The following is a 26243-nucleotide window of genomic DNA, read 5'->3' on the forward strand; positions in this document are numbered from 1 at the left end:
TTGGTTGTTAGAGAGAGAGGGAAAGACAGACAGAAACCTCGGCGTGAGAGAATCTCATCAACTGGTTGCCTCCTGCGCCAGCCCCCCACCAGGGCCCGGGCCAGGAGGTACGTGCCCTTGACCGGAATCGAACCCGGGACCCTTCGGTCTGCAGGCCGACACTCTACCCACTGAGCCAAACTGGCTAGGGCTGAACACAGTTAAAGAAAACTTTTTAATACTTTTTTTTAAAATATATTTTATTGATTTTTTACAGAGAGGAAGAGAGAGGGATAGAGAGAAACATCGATGAGAGAGAAACATCGATCAGCTGCCTCCTGTACACCCCCCACTGGGGATGTGCCCGCAACCAAGGTCCATGCCCTTGACAGGAATCGAACCCGGGACCGTTCAGTCCGCAGGCCGACGCTCTATCCACTGAGCCACCCCGGTCAGGGCTTTAATACGTTTTTAATGATTTTAGAGAGAGGAAGGGAGAGAGAGAGAAACATCGACCGGCTGTCTCCAGCACTCCCCCTACTGGGGATCGAGCAGGCACCGAGCCTGCCACCCGGCGTGTGCCCAGACCCAGACCAGGATCGAACTGGTGCCCTTTTGGTGCACAGGGCGCTGCGCCAGCCACCTGGGCCCTCCGGCCAGGGCTGCAAACATAGCTTACCGCGGAAGGGAGCCGGGGCAGGCTCTCCTACACGGCTGAGTTGGTGGGACACTTGTTCTCATTCGAACGTCTCTCTTCCTTTGCCGCCATGGAGCAGGAGGGCCACGCCGGCCCGCAGGTAGGGAGCATGAGCGTTTTGCCCGTCGGGGGGCTTCGTGGGCCAGCTCCCAGGGGTCTGCGGAGCGAGGGGGTGGCCCTGTGTCTCCCTCCCCGGCGGGCGGTCGTTCCTGGCCCTCAGAGTCACCGTGAGGAGTTGGGAGTGTGAGGCGCGGGACCTCGGGGACTGTGCACAGGGCTCTGGTCTGAGCTTGGCGTGAGGGGTGTGGCCATGGGTCTGAGCACCCCGTCTGGGCCAGGAGGCGCGGGGCCTCGGGCAGGAACCCAGCGCAGAGGTTGAGTTTCCCGGGCACGTCCTGTGGTCCGGACGCAGCGCTCTGCTCGGGTGCTGTCCTGCGGGCCTTCCGCGCCGTGGTTTTCTGGCACCGATATCCAGTTCTATGCCAGCTCGTGGGGCGGGGGGCGGGGGGTCAGGCAGGAGCGATAGTTGTAGGCCTTGTGCGGAGCTCGGAAGGATGGACTGGCGCCATCCTGCTCCTTCCCCTGGGGCAGTGGTGGGGCGGGGTGGGGGGAGGGGGTGGAGGCTGGCAGGCAGCCTTCTCTGCGGAGATCCGAGAGCCGTATCTGAGGTTCTCCAAGCCCAGGTGGCTCCTGGGGTTTCCCCTCACCCCGGGCACTTGGGCTTCTGTGTGCCCGGGGCCAGCAGCTCGAGGTCCTGGGGGTGACGGGAGGGGGCTGAGAGTTGGCCTCTGCACCCTGTGGCCGGCGGGCCTTTGCCTCTGGACCCGCAGCCTGAGAGTGTAGGATGCGGATGCATTAACGGCGCGTGGCGTGTTGGCCGTCCACACAGCCGGGCTGCCGGCCCCGCCCCGCCCTGCCCTGCTGGCCCGAGGGCGGCTGTGGACACAGGTCTCGCTCCCGAGATGGGGGCCAGGCCCTCAGCGCCCGGAAGTCCGCTGCCTCCCCGGGTCCCGCCCTGACCCTGAGCGCTGTCTCTGCCCTGGAAGCTGGGCCTGCCCTGCTTTCCTGACCTCCATGCTCTCCCCCAGGCTGGCGTCTGCCTGGGCACCGCCCTGCAATCCTGGTGGCTGCTGGTGATGGAGCAGCAGTCACAGTCCACCATGGTAACCAGCGCCCCTGGCCGCTCCGCGCCCCCCCCCCCCCCATGCTCTGCCTGTGGTCGGGTGGGACGGCCCCTCGCAGCCTCGCTGACGGGCACTCTGTCTGCCCCTCTCCCAGCTGACGGGGATGGCGATCGGAGCCCTCCTGGCCCTGGCTCTCGTGGGCATCGCCGTCCTTTTTGTGCGCAGGAGGCTGAACCAACAACGTGAGTCCATCGCTTCCGACTGGCTCTGGGGATGGGATCCGGAGGTCCGGCTGACTTGCCCCGTGTTTCGCCCTCCATCGGGCCCCTCCCCCGCCCCCGTGGCTGTGGGTGGAGACCTCTGGCTGTGCAGGCTGGGGCTGAGCCCGTGGGCCCCACAGGGCCTGCGTCTGTCCACACTTTCTCCAGTCTTGCCCAAGCCGCCTTCCGTGGGACGAGCGCATCTCTGGGTCCCCTCGGGGGGGGGGGGTGTCATCCTGGACAGACGCTGCCTTTCCTCCCGGCGCTGAGTGGGGGGGAGGGTGCAGGCTCAGGCGGCCATGCTGCTCCCTTGCAGGACAGGTGCAGCCCACCCCCCAGTACAGGTTCCGGAAGAGAGACAAAGTGATGTTCTACGGCCGGAAGATCATGAGGAAGGTAGCCTGGCTCCTGGCTGCGGCCCACGCTCGGCCTTGACCCCGAGGCCTCGGCCCCCACTGGCCTGGCCGGGATGGCTCTGTGGCTCTGTGCTGGGCTGTGGGGCTGGGGGGGCCTGGGTGGGGCTCTGGGGGCCTGGGTGGGGCTTGCGGGGGCCTGGAGGGGCTGGGGAGGCCTGGGTGGAGCTCGCGGGGGACTGGGGGGGCTGGGAGGCCTGGGTGGGGCTGGGAGCTCTGGGTGGGGCTCGCAGGGGATGGGGGGGGGCCCTTGGGGGGGACTGGGGAGGCCTGGGGGGGGCTTGCCATGGGCTGAAGCCCTGAGCTGCTCTGGCACGTGTGCCGAGACCGAGGCTCGGTGGCCCTGGAGTGCACATCAGCTGGAAAAGAGGTCAGAGGCCTGCTCTAGAAACATCTTGAGGGCGCGTGGGCACAGAGGGTCCCTGCTCTGGCGCTGAGGGGCGGTCCTGCCAGGATATGGGGCCAGGTCCCCTCGGGGTGGAAGCCCCTCTCTGGGGATGAGCATCCTGGTCTAGCCGGTCCTAGTGACCTGAGCCCACTCCCGGCTCTGAGGGCGGGAAGGATGCCAGACGCCCAGAGGCCCGTGTACTCGGCGTCAGGCTCCAGGGACCCTCGTCTGTGTGGTGACCGCGCTCCTTGTAGAACACTCGCAGCGTCAGACAAGAAGCGTGTGTGTCTGGCCTGGGTCCTGTGCTCGGACCAGTGTCAGGTGCTGGGACTGGAGGTCGGCTGGGGCTGCTCCTGGCGTGGTGGCCGCTCGGAGCCCGGACACGCTGCACCCGCTGTTGGCAGGGGCCGGGCCGGGTGTGGGCCCAGTGCAGCTGCCTCCAGCTCTGCAGGGCCACGCAGACGGCCCCCGCAGGTTGAAGGAGCTGGTGCATGCCGGGCGGGGAGCCCAGGAATGTGGCCCAGGGATGCGGGGACACCTGGGAGGGCCCACACCCCACAGCACAGCTGAGACCCTGGGGCTGACCCCTCATGTGGAGGGAGAGCTGAGGGGCAGCAGAGGGGCCAGGACAGGGGCCCTTGTCACACCGCTGCTTGTCCGGGGCAGCCCAGCTGGCCTGACCATGGGGAAGGAGGGCAGGACTTTCCAGACCGGGCGATGGTGCAGAGACGGGGCTGGAGGGAGTGGAGCGGCGGGCAGGGCAGGCTTCAGGGGCTGTGAGGAGGTGGCCATGCCTCCTTCTGGGGGAGGGGTCGCAGGCGCTCTGTGGGCGGCACTGGCCTGTGGGGGTCACTGTCCAGAGCACCGAGGTTGGTCCCCATGTCCTGGGCTGGCTGAGGGCTGGGGCTGACCCCCCGAGGCCGAGACCCGGACCTGGCCCGTCTCGGGGTGTGACTTGGCCTCTCCTGCTCACTCTGCAGGTGACCACGCTCCCCCACACGCTTGTGGGGAGCACGGCCGCCCCCCGGCAGCGGGTGAGGAAGAGGACCAAGGTGCTGTCCTTGGCCAAGAGGTACTGGGGCTCCCCCAGGGGTCACTGCTGAGCTCCCCAGCTGCGGGCTCTGCTCCAGGGCGCGGGTCTCTGCTTTGTAGGATCCTGCGTTTCAAGAAGGAGTACCCGACCCTGCAGCCAAAGGAACCGCCGCCGTCCCTGCTGGAGGCCGACCTCACGGAGTTCGACGTGAAGAACTCGCACCTGCCCCTGGAAGTCCTGTACATGCTGAAGAACGTCCGGTGAGGAGCCGGCGCGGGGCCTGTTCCGTGGCCCTGAGGGTTCGCGGAGCCTCCTCCTGCCTCTGCCTGGCGGTCGGAGGGGCCTCCTTACCCGTCCCTGCTGTTGTGTTCACGTGCATGCCAGCGCTCTCGCCTGCCGGAGGGCCCTCGGAGCGAGTGGGAGACGCAAGCCCGGGTCCCCTCCGCCTCTCCCTGACCCCTCCTTCCTCTCGTAGCCCCTTCCCCCGGCCGGAAGGTGCTCCTCCCCTGGCCGTGGCGACGGGTGCGGCTCGCGGTCAGAGTCCCTGCGCCCGAGCTTTGAGCTGGAAACAGCTGGTGGGGTTTCTGTCCCGATGGGGACTCCAGGCTGCAGCCCTGGGGGAGCTGGCTCTCTACATTCGGCCGGGGGCGGGGGGACGCTGGCCTGGCCCCGGCAGCCTCTTCCCAGGCCGTCCCTCCGCCCTGAAGACGCCACGTGCCCTTCGGCCTCGCAGGGTCCTGGGCCACTTTGAGAAGCCGCTCTTCCTGGAGCTCTGCAAGCACATGGTCTTCATGCAGCTGCTGGAGGGGGAGCACGTGTTCCGGCCGGGGGAGCCGGACACCAGCATCTACGTGGTGCAGGACGGGCGGCTGGAGGTCTGCATCCAGGACGCGGTGAGAGCCCGGGCGTGAGGGCGGGACCCTGGGGGGGGGGGCGAGAGTGCGGGGCGGGGCACCTGCTGTGTGTTTCCTGGAGGTCTGCCCTCCTAGCGTTTTCTTTCTTTTTTTTTTTTTTTTTAATATATTTTATTGATTTTTTACAGAGAGGAAGGGAGAGGGATAGAGAGTTAGAAACATCGATCAGCTGCCTCCTGCACACCCCCCCACTGGGGATGTGCCCGCAACCAAGGTACATGCCCTTGACCGGAATCGAACCCGGGACCCTTCAGTCCGCAGGCCGACGCTCTATCCACTGAGCCAAACCGGTTTCGGCCCTCCTAGCGTTTTCTTAAGTTTTTCCGTTGAAAAGTCAGTGCAAACTCTTTAAGTTTTAGTACTTTGAGGAAGAGGGACACGTTGATCCCGACACGGGACGCAACTGCTCTTGACGCTGGCGGGTATCGCACACGCACACGCACACACACGCACACGCACCCGTTTCGTTGAGAGGGTTCAGCGGCATTTGGCGGTTTTACTTCTGCTTCCCCTGACCCATCCTCGGCATTTAGAAGTGTCCCCCCACTTCCTCACGACGCCGCTCACGGCCGGGTGTTGATCTGCGCGATCTGTCGCATCGGGGCCTCGTTCTCAGGTTTCAGATCGTAACGTAACACAAAGGAAGCACGTGAGGCATCGAGGCCCGGGCGGCTGGGCACTTGCTTCCTGCGCTGTCTCATCTCACCCTTCAGCGCAGTGGCTGGGTGCCCTGCGGGCCACACCCGCCCGGGCCTGGTTGCTCTGCGGGAGGGCGTGTGGGTTCCTGTGCCCGGAGGTGTGACTGACCCGGGTTTCCCACTGCTTGTTACCGTTTAAGGCTGACACTTAGGGAACCCCGGGCTGCACGAGGTCGCTCCCCAGCCTCGTGGGAGTGCCCCCCCCGCCCCCGGGCTGGGCGCCGGCTGGGTGGCTCCTGCCCCCGTGCGTCTGGAGGTTCACAGGCACACAGGCACAGCTTCCCTGCGCTGGCTCGTGGGTAGTCAGAGGCCACAGCTGCCCCGCGGTCGGCCCGTGAGACTGAAGGCGCCGGGAAGCTGTCGCCAGCGCCGTCAGGGCCTTGGGGATGTCGGCGTGTAGCGCGTCACTTGCCGTGACTTTCTTGCCGTGTAAAGTTAGAAGTGTGTAGGGTGAAGGAGCTCACCCAGTGGGAGAGCTACGGCAGCTGCGGGTCACTCGCTCCTGCGGGAGGACACCTCTCTGTAAGGAGCGTGGCCTCGGGCGGTGCTGGCGGAGTCCATGCGGCAGATGCCGCCCTCACAGCCCGCCCTCCCCGCCCTCCCCGCTCCCCGCAGCCCGGGCCCCGGCTTCGGTAGTTGACGCTGCCCTCCCTGTTGTGTCGCACTGTCCCCCGCGCTCGGGACAGTTAATGTCTGACCCGGCTGGGAGCCCAGGCCCTACCTCCCAGGTGTGTGCCTTGGGGGGGTCCCACAACCCCCAGATCACCCAGGGACGCATTCCTCCCATCACCCCCATCGGTTAGCGCACACGCGTGTGTGTGAAATCACCAGTGTCGCGCGGTCTTTCTCTTTTCATCCCGCGGGAACACGTATCAAAGTGCCACGACTCCCACTGACAGGACGTGAATTTGGTCCCCAGCCTCTGGCGGGGCCGGCGGCCTCACGGCGGCGGTTTGGTGGGGTTCAGGCTCTGTCCTGGGGCGCGGACGGCCCTGGGGTTGGGCGGCGGTGGCGCGGGCGGGCTTCTCTGTTCCCACGCTGCCCGTCCTCTGCCTTGGAGCGCATCCCTCCGGTCCCGCAAGGCTGCAGGGAGTGGCCCCGCCACTCGGCGGGCCGTGGAGGCCGCTGCCCGGCTGGCCGAGCCCCCGCCAGTGGACCGCTCTGCTCTGCCCCACGTGCAGGACGGCTCCGAGGTGGCGGTCAAGGAGGTTCTGGCCGGCGACAGCGTCCACAGTCTGCTCAGCATCCTGGACGTCATCACCGTGAGTGCCCGCCCCGCCCGACAGCGGCCACAGACGGCGGCCCGCGAGGTCCCGCATCTCAGCAGAGCTGGCCGCTCACGGGCTTGGGCGTCTCTCAAACGGCTGTGTTTGGACGGGGTCACCCCACACGTGGTCCAAGACCCAAAAGGCCTGAAGCATCGCAGGTGGAAACACCCCCTGCTCCCCCGGGGGGGGACCCACTCTGGCACCTTGGTCCCGTCTACTGGCCACTGTCACGTGGCCTCGTATGGGCGTCGACGCGCGTGCCTGAGTCCAGCCTGTAGGACAGTCCTCCTGGGCCCCCGGGGCGCACCCCTCACGGAGGCTGAACCCCCTCGCGCCTCCCTCCCCAGCTGGTGAGCCGCCTGAGATGTGGTTTTGCCGGTCTAGTCGGTGACGGTACAGCATCTCCTGTTACCCGGGGGTTTCTAAGCGTTTAGCGTGGAACGTCCCAAACCTTCGGCAGTCGGAAGGCAGACGGGGATGAGTGTGTGTGCCGGGTGCCGGGTGCCAGCGGCGGCCTCGGCTCAGCCCCTCGCCTCCCCCGACAGTTTCCTTCGAGCAGAGTCCACGCCGTCACGCAGACCTTCCCGCACGGTAGCTCATCAGGGCGCCTGTCACTCGGCAGGTGCGCTGACGTCAGCCTTCTCCTCGGAGTGGCACCCTCCTTTATAGATCCTCACCTGAGGGTGCTCCCCACTAGTTTTTAGAGAGAGTGGGAGGGAGAGAGAGAGAGAGAGAGAGAGAGAGACATCGACGGTTGCCTCCCAGCCACACCCGACCAGGGCCAGGGCGGGGACCAGCCAGGTGTGATGTGCCAGGTGCGACCTGTATGTGGGTCCACGGCTGGCGGAGAGCCAGCAAGAGCAGTGCCGGCCCTACAGCCCCGGTGACCGTCCACAGCAGCTTTCTGCGTGACGGCCCCGCCCTGGGAGCCAGGGTCCGAGAACCGCCGTGTTCTGGGCAGTCAGCCGTCCCGAGAGCGTGACGCGTCCCAGGTGTGTCGTCCCAGGGTCAGGAGCCAGGCCGCACATCTGGACAGAAGAGAGCTGGCCGGTTGCAGGAGCAGTGGTGGGAGGAGAGGGTGACAGGACTGAGCTGAGCAGAGAGGGCGGGGGGCACCGAAGGGGACCCTCTTCCACGAACACCGGGCCGTGCGGCCGGAGCCTCCTGAGCCAGCGCCTCCTGGGTGCACAGCGAGACTCCGTGGGGGTCGCTGGCTCCAGGCGCCTTGCGGGAGGCCCTCAGGCTGTTGCAGCAGGAACTTGAGAGCCGGGTGCGAACTCCAGGCCAGGGGGCGCCCCGACGTGCCTGTCCTTGCAGGGCCACACCGCGCCCTACAAGACCGTGTCCGCCCGCGCCGCCGCCCCGTCCACCGTGCTCAGGCTGCCCGCCGTGGCCTTTCAGGGCGTGTTTGAGAAGTACCCGGAGACCCTGGTCAGGGTGGTGCAGGTGGGCGCTCCCGGGCCGCCGGGCGGGCGGGGGGCGGCGGGGAACCTGGTGACGCGTGATCCACAGTCAGAGCCAACACTCACGACCTCCGAGGGGCCTTAGACCGGCACTAGCCCCAGAGCTTCCTTAGCCTTCAGTCCCTGTGGAAGCGATCTTAGGTTCGTAGGGAACTTACAAAGGTGACACCGCGCGCTCCCGCCCGAGGCTGACACTTAGGTGACCACGGAGGTTGTCAAAATGGGGGGGGGGCGGGGGCGGTTTCCGGCCCGCGAGACCCAGGCGGGCTCACGGCCCGCGGCCCTGTCGCCCAGATCATCATGGTGCGGCTGCAGCGGGTCACCTTCCTGGCTCTGCACAACTACCTGGGCCTCACCACGGAGCTCTTCAACCCCGTGAGTGCGGGGGTGGGGTGGGGGTGGGGGGGAGCCCTTCCTGTCGGCTGGGGTGAGCTGGCGGCTGGAGGTGGGCTACGCCGGCTCCCACCCCAGAGGCCTCGGGAAGCAGATGGGACCTCATGGCCGCCTCGCCCTCTCCCCGGGCTGCGCTGTCTCAGGCCAAGCCCTCCTGCTTCCCACGTCACTCTTCATCGGAGGAAGAGTGTTACGGTTTCTGACCATCTTGGTCACTGTTTTAAGCTTGCCGGGTCTCGGTCGCCTTGAGCAAACCAGTTCTCCTTTTATGCACCTGGTTTCGAGTCCACCCCGGCTGCCCTGCTCTGAGGGTGCACGCCCGCCCAGACGCTCAGGGCAGCCCCTTCTTGCTCACGTCCCAGGAGAGCCAGGCCATCCCCCTGGTGTCCGTAGCCAGCGTGGCTGCTGCAAAGGCCAAGAGGCAGATGAGCTGCGGCCCCGAGGAGCGGCCCCCGCAGCCCCAGGAGTCCTGCGACCCAGGTACTTGCCCGGGACAGACCTCCGCCCGGTCCGGGCCTCCTTCCCCCGCCAGCCCTCGGTCACCGCTGCCTCCCCGTCTCTGCTGGGGTCTTGCCTGGGGAGGGTGTTCCGGGGGTGGGCTCTGCGCTCTGCGCCCTGAGCCCTGACCGTGGTCATCTGAGACCTCAGGAGGGGCCAAGATTTGGGGAAGAAACCGCCCACGGAGGCTCCTCGGCCAGGGGTCCCCTCCAGGTGCCGTAACTGGATTTGACCAACACGTGGCTGACGGGGCGTGCAGTTCCGTGCAGCCGTGTTGCTGGGGTCCCTCCAGAGGCCGGGACCCACTCGCCTGAGGGCAGCGGGGCGCTGACGCTCACCAGGCTGGCAGCCGTGCCCGGGGCCGCCGCCGAGGGCTGGCTCTGAGGAAAGGGCGCCGTGGGTTCCGGCTGGCAGGAACTGGCCTTCACGGTGCCCAGCCGGCGGCAAGGGGCGGCCAGTTCAGGGAGACGCGGAGCCGGGTGAGCAGGGCCTGGTGCAAGGCTGTCCCTGGGCACCCGTCACCTGGGCAGGCGGGCACAGGCGGTGGGTCGGCAGGTGCAGCGAGGTGTGGCCTGCGAGGCAGGTGTGCAGAGGTGCCCGGGCCCCGAGATGGCGGCGCGCGCTGCTGTGGGGACGGAGGCCCGCCTCACCCACGCCCTCCCCGCAGACCGCGGGGGCAGCCGGCCAGCCGCCGGCGGGCCTCTGCTGAAGAGGAGCCACTCCTTCCCGCTGCCCTCTGTCCACGAGGAGATCGCGGACGACCTCGGCCAGGCCCAGGCGGGTGACCAGGCCGCTGCATCCCCCCCAGGTGAGAACGGGCCACAGCACGCGGGGCTCCCTCCAGCGCCCCTGGCCGGCGGCAGGCACAGCTCACCTCGAAGGCCACACGTCACGGTCGCAGCATCTACATCTACACGCGGCCTTCCGTGTCGGTGGGCGGCTCGGAATGTGCGCGCGTCCACCACGGGGCGTGGGGTCGGGTCTCAGAGACGCTGTGTTGACCAGTTTTTCACATTATGCTTTTACTGACTTCAGAGAGGAAGGGAGAGGGGGAGAGAGAAACATCACTGATGGGAGAGAATCGTGGATCGGCTGCCTCCCGCGCGCCCCACACTGGGGATCGGGCCTGTGCCCTGACCGGGAATCAAACCCTGACCTGGTTCGTAGGCTGACACTAACCATTGAGCAACACCAGCTGGGGCAAAATGCGATACGTATTTAACATGTAGTAGAGTAACATAGTAAGTACTAGAAACACGTGTTATCTCAGGATGAGAAAAGTAGTTGTGAGCCGTTACTTTTATCTTTATTACTTATTTCTTGTTAATCCGCGCCCGAAGATCTTCCGTTGATTTTTAGAGAGAGGAAGGGAGGAAGCGGGACAGAGACAAACGTTGGTGTGAGAGACCTGTTGGTTGGTTGCCTCCCGCACCCGCCCTGACGCGTGCCCTTGACTGAAGTCAGTCCTTGGGCCGATGCGCTGTCCTCTGAGCCGAAGCGGCTGGGGCAGGAGCTGTTCCTTTGAACGTTTTGGAGTCGCACCCACATAAGCCAGTCGCTGTACCGACCTGTTCCCTGTGAAACGTAACCTGGAGGGCACTCATGGAAACGGGCCGGGCAGTTCCTGGCGAGAGTCCGTCTGTCGTTCCCTCTGGGTGCAGACTGCTCCCAGCCGTGCGGCCCCAGCGCCCCCCCCCCACTCCCCGAGGCTTTCCCGCGCGTCCCCACGCGCAGCCCTCGCGCTGCGTCTGCTTCCTCTCAACCTCATCCCCTCTGACTGGGCTCCTCCGTGTGACCTGCATCCAGGGGGCGGGGGCGGCCGGGCCTGGGGCTGGGACCCGCTGCCAGGGTGCCCGTCACCCTTCCCCGGGGAGCATGTGCCCACCTCCTGAGGTTGAGGGTTTTTACACGCGGACAGGACTGTGGGCGCCAGGGACAGGGCTGCCCCCACAGGCCCCCTGGGTGCTGCAGCGCTCCACCCTCCTGCCTCTCCCCTTGGGTGGGCCTCTTGCCGGAAGCCCACTGGCCTGCCCCAGCCTGGCACGCCGACGGGGACTTTGCATCTGTGGGGGACGCCCGGCTCGTGCCTGGGGCCCGGAGGCAGGCCCAGGGCTGAACTGGTAGTGTCTAGGGCCGAGATTGGCTAATGCCGGCACGCTGCCTGTGTGAAAGGCACACCAGCTCCGGGGCCTCGTCAGGAACAGACTCCTCCACGGTCCGCAGGCGTGGGGGGCCCCGCCAGCCCTGGCTGCCAGCACGGCCCTGAGTCTCCCTCTGTCTGCAGGTGCCCCCTCGGACCTGCGCATGGCCTGTGACCGCGCCAGGGTGCCCCTGCGGGCCGAGGAGCGCCCCGGGAGCGCGGCCAGCAAGGTAGTGGGTCCGCCAGGCTCTCCCTCCCCAACCGGCGACCCCCGTTCCCTGCCCCCTCCCTCTGACCCCACTGGCGACCCCCGTTCCCTGCCCCCTCCCTCTGACCCCATCGGCGACCCCCGTTCCCTGTCCCCTCCCTCTGACCCCACTGGCGACCCCCGTTCCCTGCCCCCCTCCCTCTGACCCCACTGGCGACCCCCGTTCCCTGCCCCCTCCCTCTGACCCCACTGGCGACCCCCGTTCCCTGCCCCCTCCCTCTGACCCCACTGGCGACCCCCGTTCCCTGCCCCCTCCCTCTGACCCCACTGGCGACCCCCGTTCCCTGCCCCCTCCCTCTGACCCCACTGGCGACCCCTGTTCCCTGCCCCCCTCCCTCTGACCCCATCGGCGACCCCCGTTCCCTGCCCCCTCCCTCTGACCGCTGTCTGTGCCTCTCAAGTCCAAGAAGAGCGTGCTGGTGGCAGAGACGCCCCCTGCCGTCTTCCACTACTCGGACTGTGACCTGGATGAGACCGTCGCCAGCACCAAGACCGACGCCATCTTCCGCGCCGCCAAGAAGGACCTGCTGACCCTGATGAAGCTGGATGTAGGTGCCCCTCCCGGCCCGACACCCACAGACCGGCGCTGCCCTGTCCACAGCGCCGGGACCCGCCGTGCCGTCCCAGCCATGGCGATGGCACGGAGCCTGCTGGCCGGCTCAGAGCCGTGTGCTCGCGCAGCTTCGGCGGGATCGCTTCCGTGTTGTCGCCTGAGGCTTCCATGCAGATGGAGTGACAGAGGGAATGCCCGTTTGCAGGTCAAGGAAGAGCCTGGCATGGGCATGTGCTCTCGGCCAGGGCTGCGGGCCGGCCTCTCCCACTGCGGCCCCCGCGGCCCCTCTGGGCTCCGTGCACAGGGGGTGGGCTCCGTGCACAGGGGGTGGCTCCGTGCACAGTGGGTGGGCTCCGTGCACAGCGGATGGGTGGGCTCCGTGCACAGCGGGTGGGTGGGCTCCGTGCACAGCGGGTGGGCTCCGTGCACAGGGGGTGGGCTCCGTGCACAGGGTGTGGGCTCCGTGCACAGCGGGTGGGTAGGCTCCGTGCACAGCGGGTGGGTGGGCTCCGTGCACAGGGGGTGGGCTCCGTGCACAGCGGGTGGGTGGGCTCCGTGCACAGCGGGTGGGTGGGCTCCGTGCACAGGGGGTGGGCTCCGTGCACAGGGGGTGGGCTCCGTGCACAGGGGGTGGGTGGGCTCCGTGCACAGGGGGTGGGCTCCGTGCACAGCGGGTGGGTGGGCTCCGTGCACAGCGGGTGGGTGGGCTCCGTGCACAGGGGGTGGGCTCCGTGCACAGGGGGTGGGCTCCGTGCACAGGGGGTGGGCTCCGTGCACAGCGGGTGGGTGGGCTCCGTGCACAGGGGGTGGGCTCCGTGCACAGGGGGTGGGCTCCGTGCACAGCGGGTGGGTGGGCTCCGTGCACAGCGGGTGGGCTCCGTGCACAGCGGGTGGGTGGGCTCCGTGCACAGCGGGTGGGTGGGCTCCGTGCACAGCGGGTGGGTGGGCTCCGTGCACAGCGGGTGGGTGGGCTCCGTGCACAGGGGGTGGGCTCCGTGCACAGCGGGTGGGTGGGCTCCGTGCACAGGGGGTGGGTGGGCTCCGTGCACAGCGGGTGGGTGGGCTCCGTGCACAGTGGGTGGGTGGGCTCCGTGCACAGCGGGTGGGTGGGCTCCGTGCACAGGGGGTGGGTGGGCTCCGTGCACAGCGGGTGGGTGGGCTCCGTGCACAGGGGGTGGGCTCCGTGCACAGCGGGTGGGTGGGCTCCGTGCACAGGGGGTGGGTGGGCTCCGTGCACAGCGGGTGGGTGGGCTCCGTGCACAGGGGGTGGGTGGGCTCCGTGCACAGGGGGTGGGTGGGCTCCGTGCACAGCGGGTGGGTGGGCTCCGTGCACAGGGGGTGGGTGGGCTCCGTGCACAGGGGGTGGGTGGGCTCCGTGCACAGCGGGTGGGTGGGCTCCGTGCACAGGGGGTGGGTGGGCTCCGTGCACAGCGGGTGGGTGGGCTCCGTGCACAGCGGGTGGGTGGGCTCCGTGCACAGCGGGTGGGTGGGCTCCGTGCACAGCGGGTGGGTGGGCTCCGTGCACAGGGGGTGGGTGGGCTCCGTGCACAGCTCTGCAGCCCCGCCCACAGCAGCGGGCGTTGGACGAGACACCGGCTCACGGAGTCCCCCGTCCCTCAGGTGGCAAAGGCGTCCGCTGCACGCCTGGCGCTCTGTGGGCCGCGCTCATGTCTGCTGGGCGCCATCACGCGGCGGCGGGGGGCAGGGTGCCGGCTCCCTGTGCGGACTCCACGTTTCTGTTTAGGACCCGTCGCTGTTGGACGGCCGGGTGACGTTCCTTCACGTCCCGGGGGGCACGGTGGTGTCCAGGCAGGGGGACCAGGTGAGCAGGAGGCCTGGGTCCGCGGGGGCGCTCACAGAGAGGCCTCTCCCGGGCTGGTCCTCGCGGGCTGGGCACGTGCCCACCCTCCCCGCCCCTCCTTCCGCCTTTGTCCCCTCGGAGGAAAGAAGGGCTTTCCCCGTCCCCACAGGAGGCAGGCGCCGGCTCACCTCCCGCACCCCGGGTCTGGGTCACCTGGGGGAAGCCCCCTCCAGGGCCTCTGCGCCCTCGGCCCGTCCCCACACGGCCCGTCCCCACACGGCCCGTCCCCACACGGCCCGTCCCCACACAGCCGTCCGCACACGGCCATCCCACATGCCCATCCCCACACGGTCCGTCCCCACATGCCCATCCCCACACGGCCCGTCCCCACACGGCCCGTCCCCACACGGCCCGTCCCCACACGGCCATCCCCACACGGCCCGTCCCCACACGGCCTGTCCCCACACGGCCCGTCCCCACACGGCCCGTCCCCACACGGCCCGTCCCCACACGGCCATCCCCACACGGCCCGTCCCCACATGCCCATCCCCACACAGCCGTCCGCACACGGCCATCCCACATGCCCATCCCCACACGGCCCGTCCCCACACGGCCCGTCCCCACACGGCCGTCCCCACACGGCCATCCCACATGCCCATCCCCACACGGCCCGTCCCCACATGCCCATCCCCACACGGCCCGTCCCCACATGCCCATCCCCACACGGCCTGAGCCCACACGGCCGACCCCACACAGCCATCTCCACACGCCTGTCCCCTCATGGCCTGTCCCCACATGGCCTGTCCCCACACGGCCGTCCCCTCATGGCCTGTCCCCACACGCCTGTCCCCACATACCTGTCCCCACACGGCCCGTCCCCACACGCCTGTCCCCACACGCCTGTCCCCTCACGCCTGTCCCCACGTGGCCATCTCCACACGCCTGTCCCCACACAGCCTGTCCCCACATGGCTGTCCCCTCACGGCCGGTCCCCTCACAGCCATCCCCACACGGCCATCCCCACATGCTCGTCCCCACACGGCCATCTCCACACGCCTGTCCCCACACAGCCTGTCCCCACATGGCTGTCCCCTCACGGCCGGTCCCCTCACAGCCATCCCCACACGGCCATCCCCACATGCTCGTCCCCACACGGCCATCTCCACACGCCTGTCCCCACACAGCCTGTCCCCACATGGCTGTCCCCTCACGGCCGGTCCCCTCACAGCCATCCCCACACGGCCATCCCCACATGCTCGTCCCCACACGGCCATCCCCACACGCCTGTCCCCACACCGCCTGTCCCCACACGGCTGTCCCCACACGGCCGTCCCCTCACGGCCTGTCCCCACACGCCTGTCCCCACATGCCTGTCCCCACACGGCCCGTCCCCACACGCCTGTCCCCACACAGCCTGTCCCCTCACGGCCTGTCCCCTCACGGCCTGTGCCCACATTGGCCAAGTCCATTTTGGTCTGACCCTTCCTGGCCAGACCACAGGGATGAGGTCCGAGGGGCAGGGTGAGCTGGTTTGGAAAGAGGTCACGTGTGGGCAGGTAAGTTGGGGTTGGCGTCAGCGTGTTTCACTTGTCGATGTGGGACCCCGAATGCCTGTGACGTGTGGGGGCAGGCGGGGAGGGTCCGCCCGCCACAGGCAGGCACCTTGTCGGCCGCGCTGACCGCCTGGCCGGGCCTGTCAGGACGTGAACGTGGTCTTCGTGGTGTCGGGGCTGCTGCACGTGTACCAGCGGAGGATCGACAGCGAGGAGGACAGCTGCCTGTTCGTGACGCGGCCCGGGGAGATGGTGGGCCAGCTGGCCGTGCTCACGGGCGAGCCCCTCATCTTCACCATCAGGGCCAACCGGGACTGCAGCTTCCTGTCCATCTCCAAGGCGCACTTCTACGAGTGAGTCCCCGCCCGCCCTGGCGCCCATCCCCTGCCGTGGGCCCCCCCCCCCCCCCGTGCCCGTGTGCTTCCCGGGCCCCGCCCCTGGAGCCCAGGCGAACCCGCTGGCGCCCTGGTCGACCAGCCAGCCCCTCCAGGCCCAGACGTGGGAGCAGCTGCTGGGGCGCATGGCCTGGTCCCTGTGTGTCCTCCCGTGTGTGTCCGTGTCGAGCGTGTGTGTGTGCTCACTGCATGAGTCCCTGAGGCGGCAGCCCCCGCCCTGCAGCCATGCCTGCGGCCGGTCCCCAGGGTCCCCGTCCCACCCGGCTTCGTGCACCAAATCCCCGTCTCCCCAGCCTCCTCCTGCGCCGCGGCTTGAGTGCGGGCGGGTGCTGGGCGTCCCCTCGCCGGCAGGGGCTTCCACGTCGGCCTCCGCAGGGCCGGGTCCCCGGTTTGCTCGGCTCCCGCTTTGGTCACCTCGGCGATTGTCACCCCCTCCGCCCACGGCTCTGGCTGGTCCTGAGCCTCCCCGTCCCTCCCGCGCAGCCCGGAGCTGCGTGCTCCCCGCCCCACTGCCTCTGGAGCCCCCCCAGTGCAGTGGGGCCTGCCGCTGCCCTCGGCCTCAGCAGCGGTGACACGGGGCAGCCGGGGCGGGGGGGGCGGGGCAGGTCGACCACGTGCCCACGGAGCCCCTGGGTGCCCTGCCCCACCCGCCCCGCTCCGCCTTGTGGCACATCGTGGGGCAGCGGGATGGGCCTCCTGGTGGTCTGTGCTCCCGGGACATCGCGGGGGGTGGGGGGGTGTACAGTTTGGGGCGCTTCACGGGCCCCCGAGGCTGCCGGCAGCTGGTCGCCAGGGCGGGTGGGCAGGGGGTGTGCTCTGTGCTCCCAGTGGGAGTCATGGTTTGACAAGTGGGTGCAGGTCCCATGTCCTCTCAAGTGCTGGGCCCGGCGGGGGGGGGGGGGGGGGGCCGGCTGACGGGGCCGCCTTGGCAGGATCATGCGGAAGCAGCCGACCGTGGTCCTGGGCGTCGCGCACACGGTCGTGAAGCGCATGTCGTCCTTCGTGCGGCAGATCGACTTCGCCCTGGACTGGATGGAGGTGGAGGCGGGGCGCGCCGTGTACAGGTGGGTGTGGGGCGAGGGCGCAGGGCTGGGTGGGGGCCCTGGGTGGGGGCCCTGAGGCGGGGCAGAGCTCGGGGTGGATGTGGGGCGAGGGCGCAGGGCTGGGTGGGGGCCCTGAGGCGGGGCAGAGCTCGGGGTGGATGTGGGGCGAGGGCGCAGGGCTGCGTGGGGCCCTGAGGCAGAGCTCGGGGTGGGTGTGGGGCGAGGGCGCAGGGCTGCGTGGGGTCCTGAGGCAGAGCTCAGGGTGGGTGTGGGGTGAGGGCGCAGGGCTGCGTGGGGGTCCTGAGGCAGAGCTCGGGGTGGGTGTGGGGTGAGGGCGCAGGGCTGCGTGGGGGTCCTGAGGCAGAGCTCGGGTTGGGTGTGGGGCGAGGGCGCAGGGCTGCGTGGGGCCCTGAGGCAGAGCTCGGGGTGGGTGTGGGGCGAGGGCGCAGGGCTGCGTGGGGCCCTGAGGCAGAGCTCGGGGTGGGTGTGGGGCGAGGGCGCAGGGCTGCGTGGGGTCCTGAGGCAGAGCTCGGGGTGGATGTGGGGCGAGGGCGCAGGGCTGCGTGGGGCCCTGAGGCAGAGCTCGGGTTGGGTGTGGGGCGAGGGCGCAGGGCTGCGTGGGGCCCTGAGGCAGAGCTCGGGGTGGGTGTGGGGCGAGGGTGCAGGGCTGGGTGGGGGCCCTGAGGCAGAGCTCAGCGTGGAGACTCCAGGTGCGGCCCCCCGGGCTTCCGTGGCCCGTGCTCACCTGCTGGGCTGGCTGGGCCCTCTGCTCACGCACACGCGGATGCTCAGCGGACCCACACCCGCCTGGAACAAAGCCGCTCGGCGCCGGCAGCACAGCGAGTGTGGAGGTGCTGCTGGGCCCGGCTCCTCGGCAGAGTGAGGGCCGAGTGCGCACGTGGCTCACCGCTACCCCCTTCGTCAGCTGTCAGTCAGAGCTAAGGACGTTTAGGACACTTGCTTACCTGAGTGTCACGTGGACCCGTCCTGCGTGGCGCACGTTTTCCGTGGAAAACAAACGTTTCCCAAAGCGAAAGGGCTCCGCGAGAAGGCTCTTCCTTTGCTCGCCGCGTTGGGTGCGAGGGCTCCTGGCCGGTGCCCTGCCCGCTCCCAGCGCCCCGTCCCTGCAGGCAGGGGGACAAGTCGGACTGCACCTACATCGTGCTCAGCGGCCGGCTGCGCTCCGTGATCCGTAAGGACGACCTCAAGAAGCGCCTGGCCGGGGAGTATGGCCGCGGAGACCTCATCGGTGTGGTAGGGCTGGGCGCAGCAGGGCCGGGGTACGGTCCCCCTGGGTGCTGCCCTGGGAGCGGGGAGGAGGCCTCGCTGTGGCATCAGGAGGGGCGTGCCTCCCGTGGTGTTCCGTTCTCTGGGGCGGGTGTGCCCGCTCCCATCCGGGCTGCAGCACAGGTGGGATCCAAGGGTCAAAGGTCTCCAGACCTCCGGGGCCTGGCTGAGGCGCCCTCCCCTCCCGTCTTCACCGGCTCGCACGTGTCCTGGGCGCCGGCAGCAGGTGTGAGCAGTGCAGCCGGCAGCCACCTCCTCTTCCTCAGGTGGAGACGCTCACCCGCCAGCCCCGAGCGACCACAGTGCACGCGGTTCGGGACTCGGAGCTCGCCAAGCTGCCGGCGGGAGCCCTGACGTCCATCAAGCGCAGGTACCCGCAGGTGAGGGTCTGAGCCGGGCCAGGGGGCAGGCAGCCGGGGGCAGGCGTTCGAACGGGTCCATCCGTTCCTGATACGCACCCCGAACGAAACCTTTCCATCCGAGAGGCTGCTGCTTCCGACACAGCGTCGGCTGAACGAACAGGTAAACAGCCGGTGCCGGAGTGGAGCAGCGTTTGCAGATACTGTGCCTTTTTCCCTAGAAAACAAGGGGCGCTGAGGGCTCAGAAGAGCGACGGGGCGTCGTGTGGGGTGGATCGGCGCGTCGTGTGGGGTGGATCGGCGCGTCCTGGTCCTTCCCTGCGGGGAGAGACGGGAGCGGGGAGCCCCACTAAATCGCAGCCTTCTGCCCTGGCCGGGGCGGCTCCGTGACCAGAGCGTCGGCCTGTGGCCCGCAGGGTCCCGGGTTCGATTCCGGTCAAGGCCACGCACCTTGGTTGCGGGCTCCTCCCCGGCCTGGGCCCCTGTCAGGGTGCGTGCAGGAGGCAACCAATTGACGTGTTTTTCTCACGTCGATGTTTCTCTCTGTCTTCCCTCTCCCTCCCGCTCTCCCTAACGATCAACGGGTGAGGAGTAAGTGTACGTGTACACGTGTATGCGTGTACGTCGCAGAGTTCTTAAAAGTCAGGTCAGCCAGGAGGCTCCGCCTGGCAGGGCGTGCGGCGTGGAGGCTGGCTGGTCCGTGTGGGCAGGCCCGTGCCGTCCCAGGCCAGGGCTTCCCCTTGGGGCCCAGGAGCAGCCGCCCCGGAGTGACTGGCGGGCGGGCACGAACACGGGGAGACGCTGGGCAGAGGGCCACTTCACGTCCTGGTCGGGGCCGAGCCGGTGGCATGAGCTCGTCACGCTCACCATCCCCTGTGGCCTGGAGCGTGCCCAGCCCGCGGCTTTGGAAACACGGATCCCAGGGACTTCGCCCGTTGGTCTAAAGGTGTGGGGTCCCTCTGCCAGGTCGTGACCCGGCTGATCCACCTGCTGGGGGAGAAGATCCTGGGCAGCCTGCAGCAGGGGCCTGCGACCAGTGAGTCCCCGCGGCTCCGGCCTCCCCTCCCCCCTCTGCATAGCGCCCTCAGGCCTGCCCTCCGCCCCAGCCACCACCTCAGCGGGCAAGGCCTCATCCCAGACCTGAGACTTCCTCCTCCACCCCTCTCCGTGGCCTCCCCCTCGGTGGGGGTGCTGCCTCTGCTGGCTCGGGCCATAGAGAGTTGGGTCCACCTCTGTCACTGGGGGTGTCTGCTTAGCGCTGGGGACCCCAGGAGAACCTCCCCGGAGGAGCACCCGGTGGGGAGGGGCGGGATGCAGCCCACCTGCCTGAGCTGTGGCATCAGGACCCTAGCCAGCCTGTTCTCCGCCACCCCCACCCCGGCCCTTCTCAGGGCTGTGCCTTCCGAGCGTGGGATTGCCGGCCAGGACCAGACCCTCCCACGTGCCTTAGAGGCTACACAGTGGGCAGAGCTCACAGACCCCTGTTCCCCCCTCCCTCGGAGGACTGACGTCAGAGGTCACCGGGAAGGACGGGAGGAAGGGGACCCCGCGGTTCTTGCGTTCGTCTGTGCTCCCTCCTGGGGCCGAGCCGTGGTGGGAGATGGGGTGCAGGGCCTGGCGTCTCAGTGGGGGGCAGGGTGGAGGCGTCCTGGTGCCCAGCTCGTCCCAGGCTGCTGGTGCCAGCGTGTCCTCCAGAAACACCTCGTGACACCTGGAGCGTGTCACCGGGGGGCCCACCCCTCGGGCCGACCCACGACCCGTGCTTCCAGGTCACCAGTTCGGGCTGCGCGCCACCGGCAGCAAGTGGGACTCGGGGAACCCGGCCAGCAACCTGTCCACGGTGGCCGTCATGCCCGTGGCCGAGGACGTGCCCCTCACCGCCTTCGCCCTGGAGCTCAAGCACGCCCTCAGCGCCATCGGTGAGCGGCCTCCTCCCCCACTCGGCGCTCGGGCGCTTCTGGGAGCGCAGGGGCGGCACCCGGGGCTGCGGGTCCGCCTGGAGCTGGGCTGCCGCAGGGGCTGTCGCCTCTTCACCTCCACGGGCCTCCGGCTCTGCCGTGGTTCGCGTGTGACCCGTGCTCTGTGGGGACTGGTTTTTGTGTCAGGCGGGGCCTTTAGGTGGTGGATGGTTTTCTTCTGCAAGTGGAGGCCCCCGCGCCTGTCCTGAGCCGGCCCCTCACGGTCTTCACGGTGCGGCTCTGCAGCACGTGGCCAAACCAGGGGGGCTGAGCGCTCAGCTTTGCGGTTCCAAGGTGGTTGGGGCCGTCCAGGGCCCGAGACCCCGGGCGTGTGAGCAGGAGCCTGTCCAGTTCTGAGAGCCCCACAGGGTCCGACGGCTGCACTGACCCGATGGCCCTGGGTGCGGGCACCCTAACAAGACTGTCTCCCGCCCAGCAACTCGGGGCGCGCGTCCGTTTCTGTGCACCTTCCATTTCCTTCGGCAGCGCGGACCTTTTCCACCGCCAGTCCTCGTTAAGCTCACTCCCGGCACTGACCGGCGCTCTGTCCCTGGACCTTCTTCGTAACCCCTCTCAGGTGCTCGCGGTAGGGTAGAGAAACGCTGCTCTGGTGCTGTGTCCTGCAGCGCTGCTGAAGGTGCCTGTTCCAGCAGGGGTGTGTGTGTGTGCGTGTGTGTGTGAGCGTGTGTGTGCACATGTGTGTGAGTGTGTGCGTGTGTGTGAGTGTGCACGCACGTGTGTGCACGTGTGTGCATGTGTGAGGGTGAGAGCGTGCGCGTGTATGTACGTGTGTGCGCGTGTGCATGCATGTGTGTGCGCGTGTGTGCACGTGTGCACGCGCGAGTATGTGCATGTGTGTGCATGTGTGTGAGTGTGTGTGTATGTGCGTGTGTGTGAGAGAGTGTGTGTGTGTGAGCGTGTGTGTGTGAGTGTGTGTGTGCATGTGTGCGTGCGTGTGAGTGTGTGTATGTGCATGTGTGAGTGTGTGTGTGTGAGAGTGTGTGTGTGAGTGTGTGTGCGTGTGTGTGAGCGTGTGTGTGTGCGCGCGTGTGTGTGAGTGTGTGTGTGTGTGAGTGCGTGTGGAGTCGTCAGGCTTTCTGCGCGTCAGGCCCTGTCTGCACGTGGAGGCCACCGCTGCTTCCTCTGCGTGCGGACGTCTGTGACACCCGTTTGGCTCCCAGTGCGCTCACAGAGCCGCGTAGGGACGCGGTGGTGGAGCCAGGCACCTCGCCTCGCTCCTGCTCTTGGGGAGAAGGCCCTGAGGGTGAGGTCGCCGCCGGCTCCTCGTGGGTGGCCTGCGGCGTGTTGAGGAAGTGGTTCTCTGTACGCAGTTCACTGGGGCTTTTGTTGTGAAGAGGTTGAATTTCTCGGCGCCTTTTCCAATCAGCTGAATGCTGTGTGTCCCTCTGTCCCGGGAGCGTGATGGATCGCACTGAGGGACGGGCCTGTGCTGAGCCAGCCTTGCATTCGGGGACAAGTCCCCCAGGCTGTGTGTGCAGCTGTGGACAGGCGGCCGGGCTGGTCAGCTGGCGTTCTGTCGAGGACTTCGGCGTCAGTGTTGGCGAAGGTCGTTGCCTACAACGTGCTCCCGCTGTCTGTCCCCTCCTGGCTTTGGCACCAGGAACGCTGGCCCCACGGAGTGAGTGAGAGAGTGCCCCTCCTCCTCGCTACGTTAGACGAGTTTGGGGAGGAAGGGTGGTAATTTTTCTTTAACTGTTTGATAGAATCCTCCAGTGAAGCGCTCTCGTCCAGGGCTTTCCTCGGTTGGGTTGTTGTTACTGTTATTATTACAGATCCAGTCTTTTTATATTTCTTCATGAATCGGTCTTGGTAGGTCTTGTTTCCAGAAAGTCCTCCATTTTATCCAGATTATCCAACTTGTTGATGTGCAATTCTTCAGAGTGCTCTCTCTCTCTCTCTCTTTAAATATATTTTATTGATATTTTACAGAGAGGAAGGGAGAGGGATAGAGTTAGAAACATCGATGAGAGAGAAACATCGATCAGCTGCCTCCTGCACACCCCCCCACTGGGGATGTGCCCGCAACCAAGGTACGTGCCCTTGACCGGAATCGAACCCGGGACCCTTCAGTCCGCAGGCCGACGCTCTGTCCACTGAGCCTAACCCGTCGGGGCCAGAGCACTCTCTGATATCCCCTTTATTTCTGTAAAGTGAATGATGTCCCATCGCTTTTTATTTCAGTGACTTGAACCTTCTCTTTTTATTCTTTTTTTTTTAAATATATTTTTTATTGATTTTTTACAGAGAGGAAGGGAGAGGGATAGAGAGTTAGAAACATCGATCAGCTGCCTCCTGCACACCTCCCACTGGGGATGTGCCCGCAACCAAGGTACATGCCCTTGACCGGAATCGAACCCGGGACCTTTCAGTCCGCAGGCCGACGCTCTATCCACTGAGCCACACCGGCCAGGGCTCTTTTTATTCTTTATTCATCTAGCTGAAGGTCTGTTGATTCTGTTCATTCTCTCACAGAACCAGCGCTTGCGAGTATGTGCGTCTCTGTTTTACTGACCTCTGTCCTGTTTCCTCTCTCCTCCGCCGCGGGCTCTGGGTTCGGTTTACGTTCCTCCCTGGCTCCTCCGGGCACGGGGCGGGGCTCTGTGACGTCACGGGGGCCGCGGCCACCCTCCCGGCGCTGCTCTTGCACGTGCTCGGCCACCTCCTGCTTGCCCCATGGCTTCGCTCCCCGTCGGCTGTGTGAGCGTGTTCGTGTCCACGTGTGTGTGAGCGCGTGCGTGTCCACGTGTGTGTGAGCGTGTTCGTGTCCACGTGTGTCCACGTGTGTGTGAGCGTCCCAGTGCTCCTGCTGTTCCCGCTGCCCAGCTTCACACACGGCGACCGGGGCGGACACTGTGATTCCGGCCTTTGAAGTTGTATTCGACTCGTTTGGTGGCCGGACCGGGGGCCGGCCCCGGGGAGTGTCCTATGTGCCAAGAGCGCGTGTTCTGCTGCGTCCGTCCATCCTCCCACGCGTGGGTGGTGGTGCGCGTGCAGCCGCCTCGCCGGGGCGTGAGTCTGCGCTCCGCGTGACTGAGAAGCTGGTTTGTGATTGGCCGTCAGGTGCCCCCCCTGTGAGTGCTGTCAGGCCACCCCCTTTCCGCGGGGCCGTCACTCCTCCTGGCGATGGCGATGGCGATGGCGGATGGCGGGGTTCTCCCTGTGGTGGCACGCGGCTCCTTTGTGGGTGCAGATATGGCAGATACCTCTCCCGCCCGGCGGCTTGCTCTTCTAACTTTATTTATTTATTTATTTATTTTTATAAATATATTTTATTGATTTTTTACAGAGAGGAAGGGAGAGGAATAGAGAGTTAGAAACATCGATGAGAGAGAAACATCGATCAGCTGCCTCCTGCACACCCTCCACTGGGGATGTGCCCGCAACCAAGGTATGTGCCCTTGACCGGAATCGAACCTGGGACCCTTGAGTCCACAGGCCGACGCTCTATCCACTGAGCCAAACCGGTCAGGGCTGCTCTTCTTACTGTAACGACGTGCTCTGACGAACAGAAGGTCTTCGTTCTAACGTCGGCCCGCTTACCAACTCCCTGCGTCGTCATTGACTTTCCCATTTTACGTAAGACGTTCTGTCCTGCCCCCAAGTCGTGAAGATGTTCTTTTCACACAATCCATCGGGGACTGGTTTTGGTTAGGATGTGAGGTGGAATGAAGATTTATTGTGTCCGTTGGGGTCTCCAGCCGGCCCAGAACCCTCACTTACTGGTAGAAAGGCCGAGCTCTGCCCGCAGCCATGGCGACGCCTTGGCCGGAAGTCAGGTGACCGTGTTTGTGGCGGTCGCCCACACTTCTCAAGGACATTTTTGCTGAGTGAAGGTTTAGGCTGATAGTCTGACCCTGGCCCTCCCCGGTCTTGCCCGGCCTTCCCGGGGAGCAGGCCCTGACGGCTGTGTCAGTGGCCCTGAGGCACGGTACATGGGCGGTCCTTGCTGATTTCAGACCCAGGTGTGGGGAGCTGTGCGTCCGTCGCACGCCTGTGAGTGTACGCCACAGCCTGCTGGTCTGGGTTCGGGGCGCTGTGTCATCTTGCAGTTTATGAGCTCATGCCTCCCCTGCCCCCAGCACACCGCCTCGGTGCTGCAGAGCTTCCACTCCCTTGTGGGTGGACGAGGAGACTGAGGTTCAGAGCGGCCCCCTGTCCCTGTGCCTGGTGAGCCACGAGCGGTGCAGTCCTCCCCCTTCGCACCGTGCGCTCCCTGCCCAGAGGCTCCCTCGGCCGCGGGCACTTCCCTCTTGGGAGGTGCAAGGCTCCTGGCGGCCTCGGGAAGGGCCTCCTCTGGGGAGGCGGCGCTGCTCCTGCCGCTGCCTGGCTCACCGGTGGCCGGTGGCCGGGCCTCGCTGTCCAGGAGGGGGGCTGCCAGGGCAGTTCCCCACCACCAGGTGCTTTCCCAGGCCCCGTCCTGCTGCTGACCAGTGACAACATCAAACAGCGCCTCGGCTCTGCCGCCCTGGACAGGTACAGGCTCAGGGGAGCAGCCGGCTGCCCGCGGCTCTGAGCACAGCCTGCAGACGGCCTGTGTCTGCGCGTGCCCTGAGCGTGCCCCCCATGTCTACACCCCACATGTCTGCGCCCCATGTCTACACCCCACATGTCTGCGCCCCATGTCTACACCCCCACATGTCTGCGCCCCATGTCCACACCCCCACATGTCTGCGCCCCATGTCTACACCCCCACATGTCTGCGCCCCATGTCTACACCCCTACATGTCTGCGCCCCATGTCTACACCCCATGTCTGTGCCTCCATGTTTGCCCTCCCACGTCTGTACCCCCACGTCTTTTCCCCCACGTGTGCCCCATGTCTGTGCCCCCTTTGCACCCTCATATGCCTGCACCCCCGTATGCCTGCACCCTCATATGTCTGCACCCGCATATGCCTGCACCCCCGTATGCCTGCACCCCCGTATGCCTGCACCCCCGTATGCCTGCCCCATGTCTTCAGCCCCTCGCCTGCACCCCCATGCCCTGCCCTGTCGGCGCTGCAGCATCCACGAGTACCGGCTGTCCAGCTGGCTGGGGCAGCAGGAGGACATCCACCGGATCGTGCTCTACCAGGCGGACAGCTCGCTCACGCCCTGGACCCAGCGCTGCATCCGGCAGGCCGACTGCATCCTCATCGTGGGCCTGGGCGAGCAGGAGCCCAGCGTGGGCGAGGTGGGGGCCGCAGGCAGGGCTGTGGGTGGGGAGTGGGTAAGGTGGGGGCCGCAGGCAGGGCTGTGGGTGGGGAGTGGGTAAGGTGGGGGCCGCAGGCGGGGCTGTGGGTGGGGAGTGGGCGAGGTGGGGGCCGCAGGCGGGGCTGTGGGTGGGGAATGGTCAAGGCGGGGGCCGCAGGCAGGGCTGTGGGTGCGGAGTGGTCAAGGTGAGGGCCGCAGGCGGGGCTGTGGGTGGGGAGTGGGCGAGGTGGGGGCCGCAGGCGGGGCTGTGGGTGGGGAGTGGGCGAGGTGGGGGCCGCAGGCAGGGCTGTGGGTGGGGAATGGTCAAGGCGGGGGCCGCAGGCAGGGCTGTGGGTGGGGAGTGGTCAAGGTGAGGGCCGCAGGCGGGGCTGTGGGTGGGGAGTGGGCGAGGTGGGGGCCGCAGGCGGGGCTGTGGGTGGGGAGTGGGCGAGGTGGGGGCCGCAGGCGGGGCTGTGGGTGGGGAGTGGGTAAGGTGGGGGCCGAAGGCAGGGCTGTGGGTGGGAGTGGTCGAGGTGGGGGCCGCAGGCGGGGCTGTGGGTGGGGAGT

General features: G+C 67.3%; 1 protein-coding gene across 1 annotated transcript in view; it reads left to right on the top strand.

Moving 5' to 3' along the window:
- Positions 1-643: 643 nt before the first annotated feature.
- The window catches only part of PNPLA7 (patatin like domain 7, lysophospholipase), a 36832-nt gene continuing 11232 nt past the window's right edge, over positions 644-26243 (top strand). Inside the window, exons 1-23 of the mRNA XM_080668522.1 lie at positions 644-776; positions 1765-1839; positions 1955-2042; positions 2377-2456; positions 3842-3933; positions 4014-4154; positions 4628-4787; positions 6688-6768; positions 8092-8220; positions 8532-8612; positions 8993-9110; positions 9796-9936; positions 11413-11498; positions 11938-12084; positions 13834-13911; positions 15591-15796; positions 16771-16902; positions 18012-18135; positions 18435-18548; positions 19494-19563; positions 20297-20446; positions 24916-24979; positions 25509-25677. Coding sequence (XP_080524648.1) covers positions 747-776; positions 1765-1839; positions 1955-2042; positions 2377-2456; positions 3842-3933; positions 4014-4154; positions 4628-4787; positions 6688-6768; positions 8092-8220; positions 8532-8612; positions 8993-9110; positions 9796-9936; positions 11413-11498; positions 11938-12084; positions 13834-13911; positions 15591-15796; positions 16771-16902; positions 18012-18135; positions 18435-18548; positions 19494-19563; positions 20297-20446; positions 24916-24979; positions 25509-25677 — 2556 coding nt within the window. The 5' untranslated portion in view covers positions 644-746. The remainder of the gene's footprint in view (positions 777-1764; positions 1840-1954; positions 2043-2376; positions 2457-3841; positions 3934-4013; positions 4155-4627; positions 4788-6687; positions 6769-8091; positions 8221-8531; positions 8613-8992; positions 9111-9795; positions 9937-11412; positions 11499-11937; positions 12085-13833; positions 13912-15590; positions 15797-16770; positions 16903-18011; positions 18136-18434; positions 18549-19493; positions 19564-20296; positions 20447-24915; positions 24980-25508; positions 25678-26243) is intronic.

This window comes from Plecotus auritus, assembly GCF_963455305.1.
Source record: "Plecotus auritus genome assembly, chromosome: 5".
NCBI lineage: Eukaryota > Metazoa > Chordata > Mammalia > Chiroptera > Vespertilionidae > Plecotus > Plecotus auritus.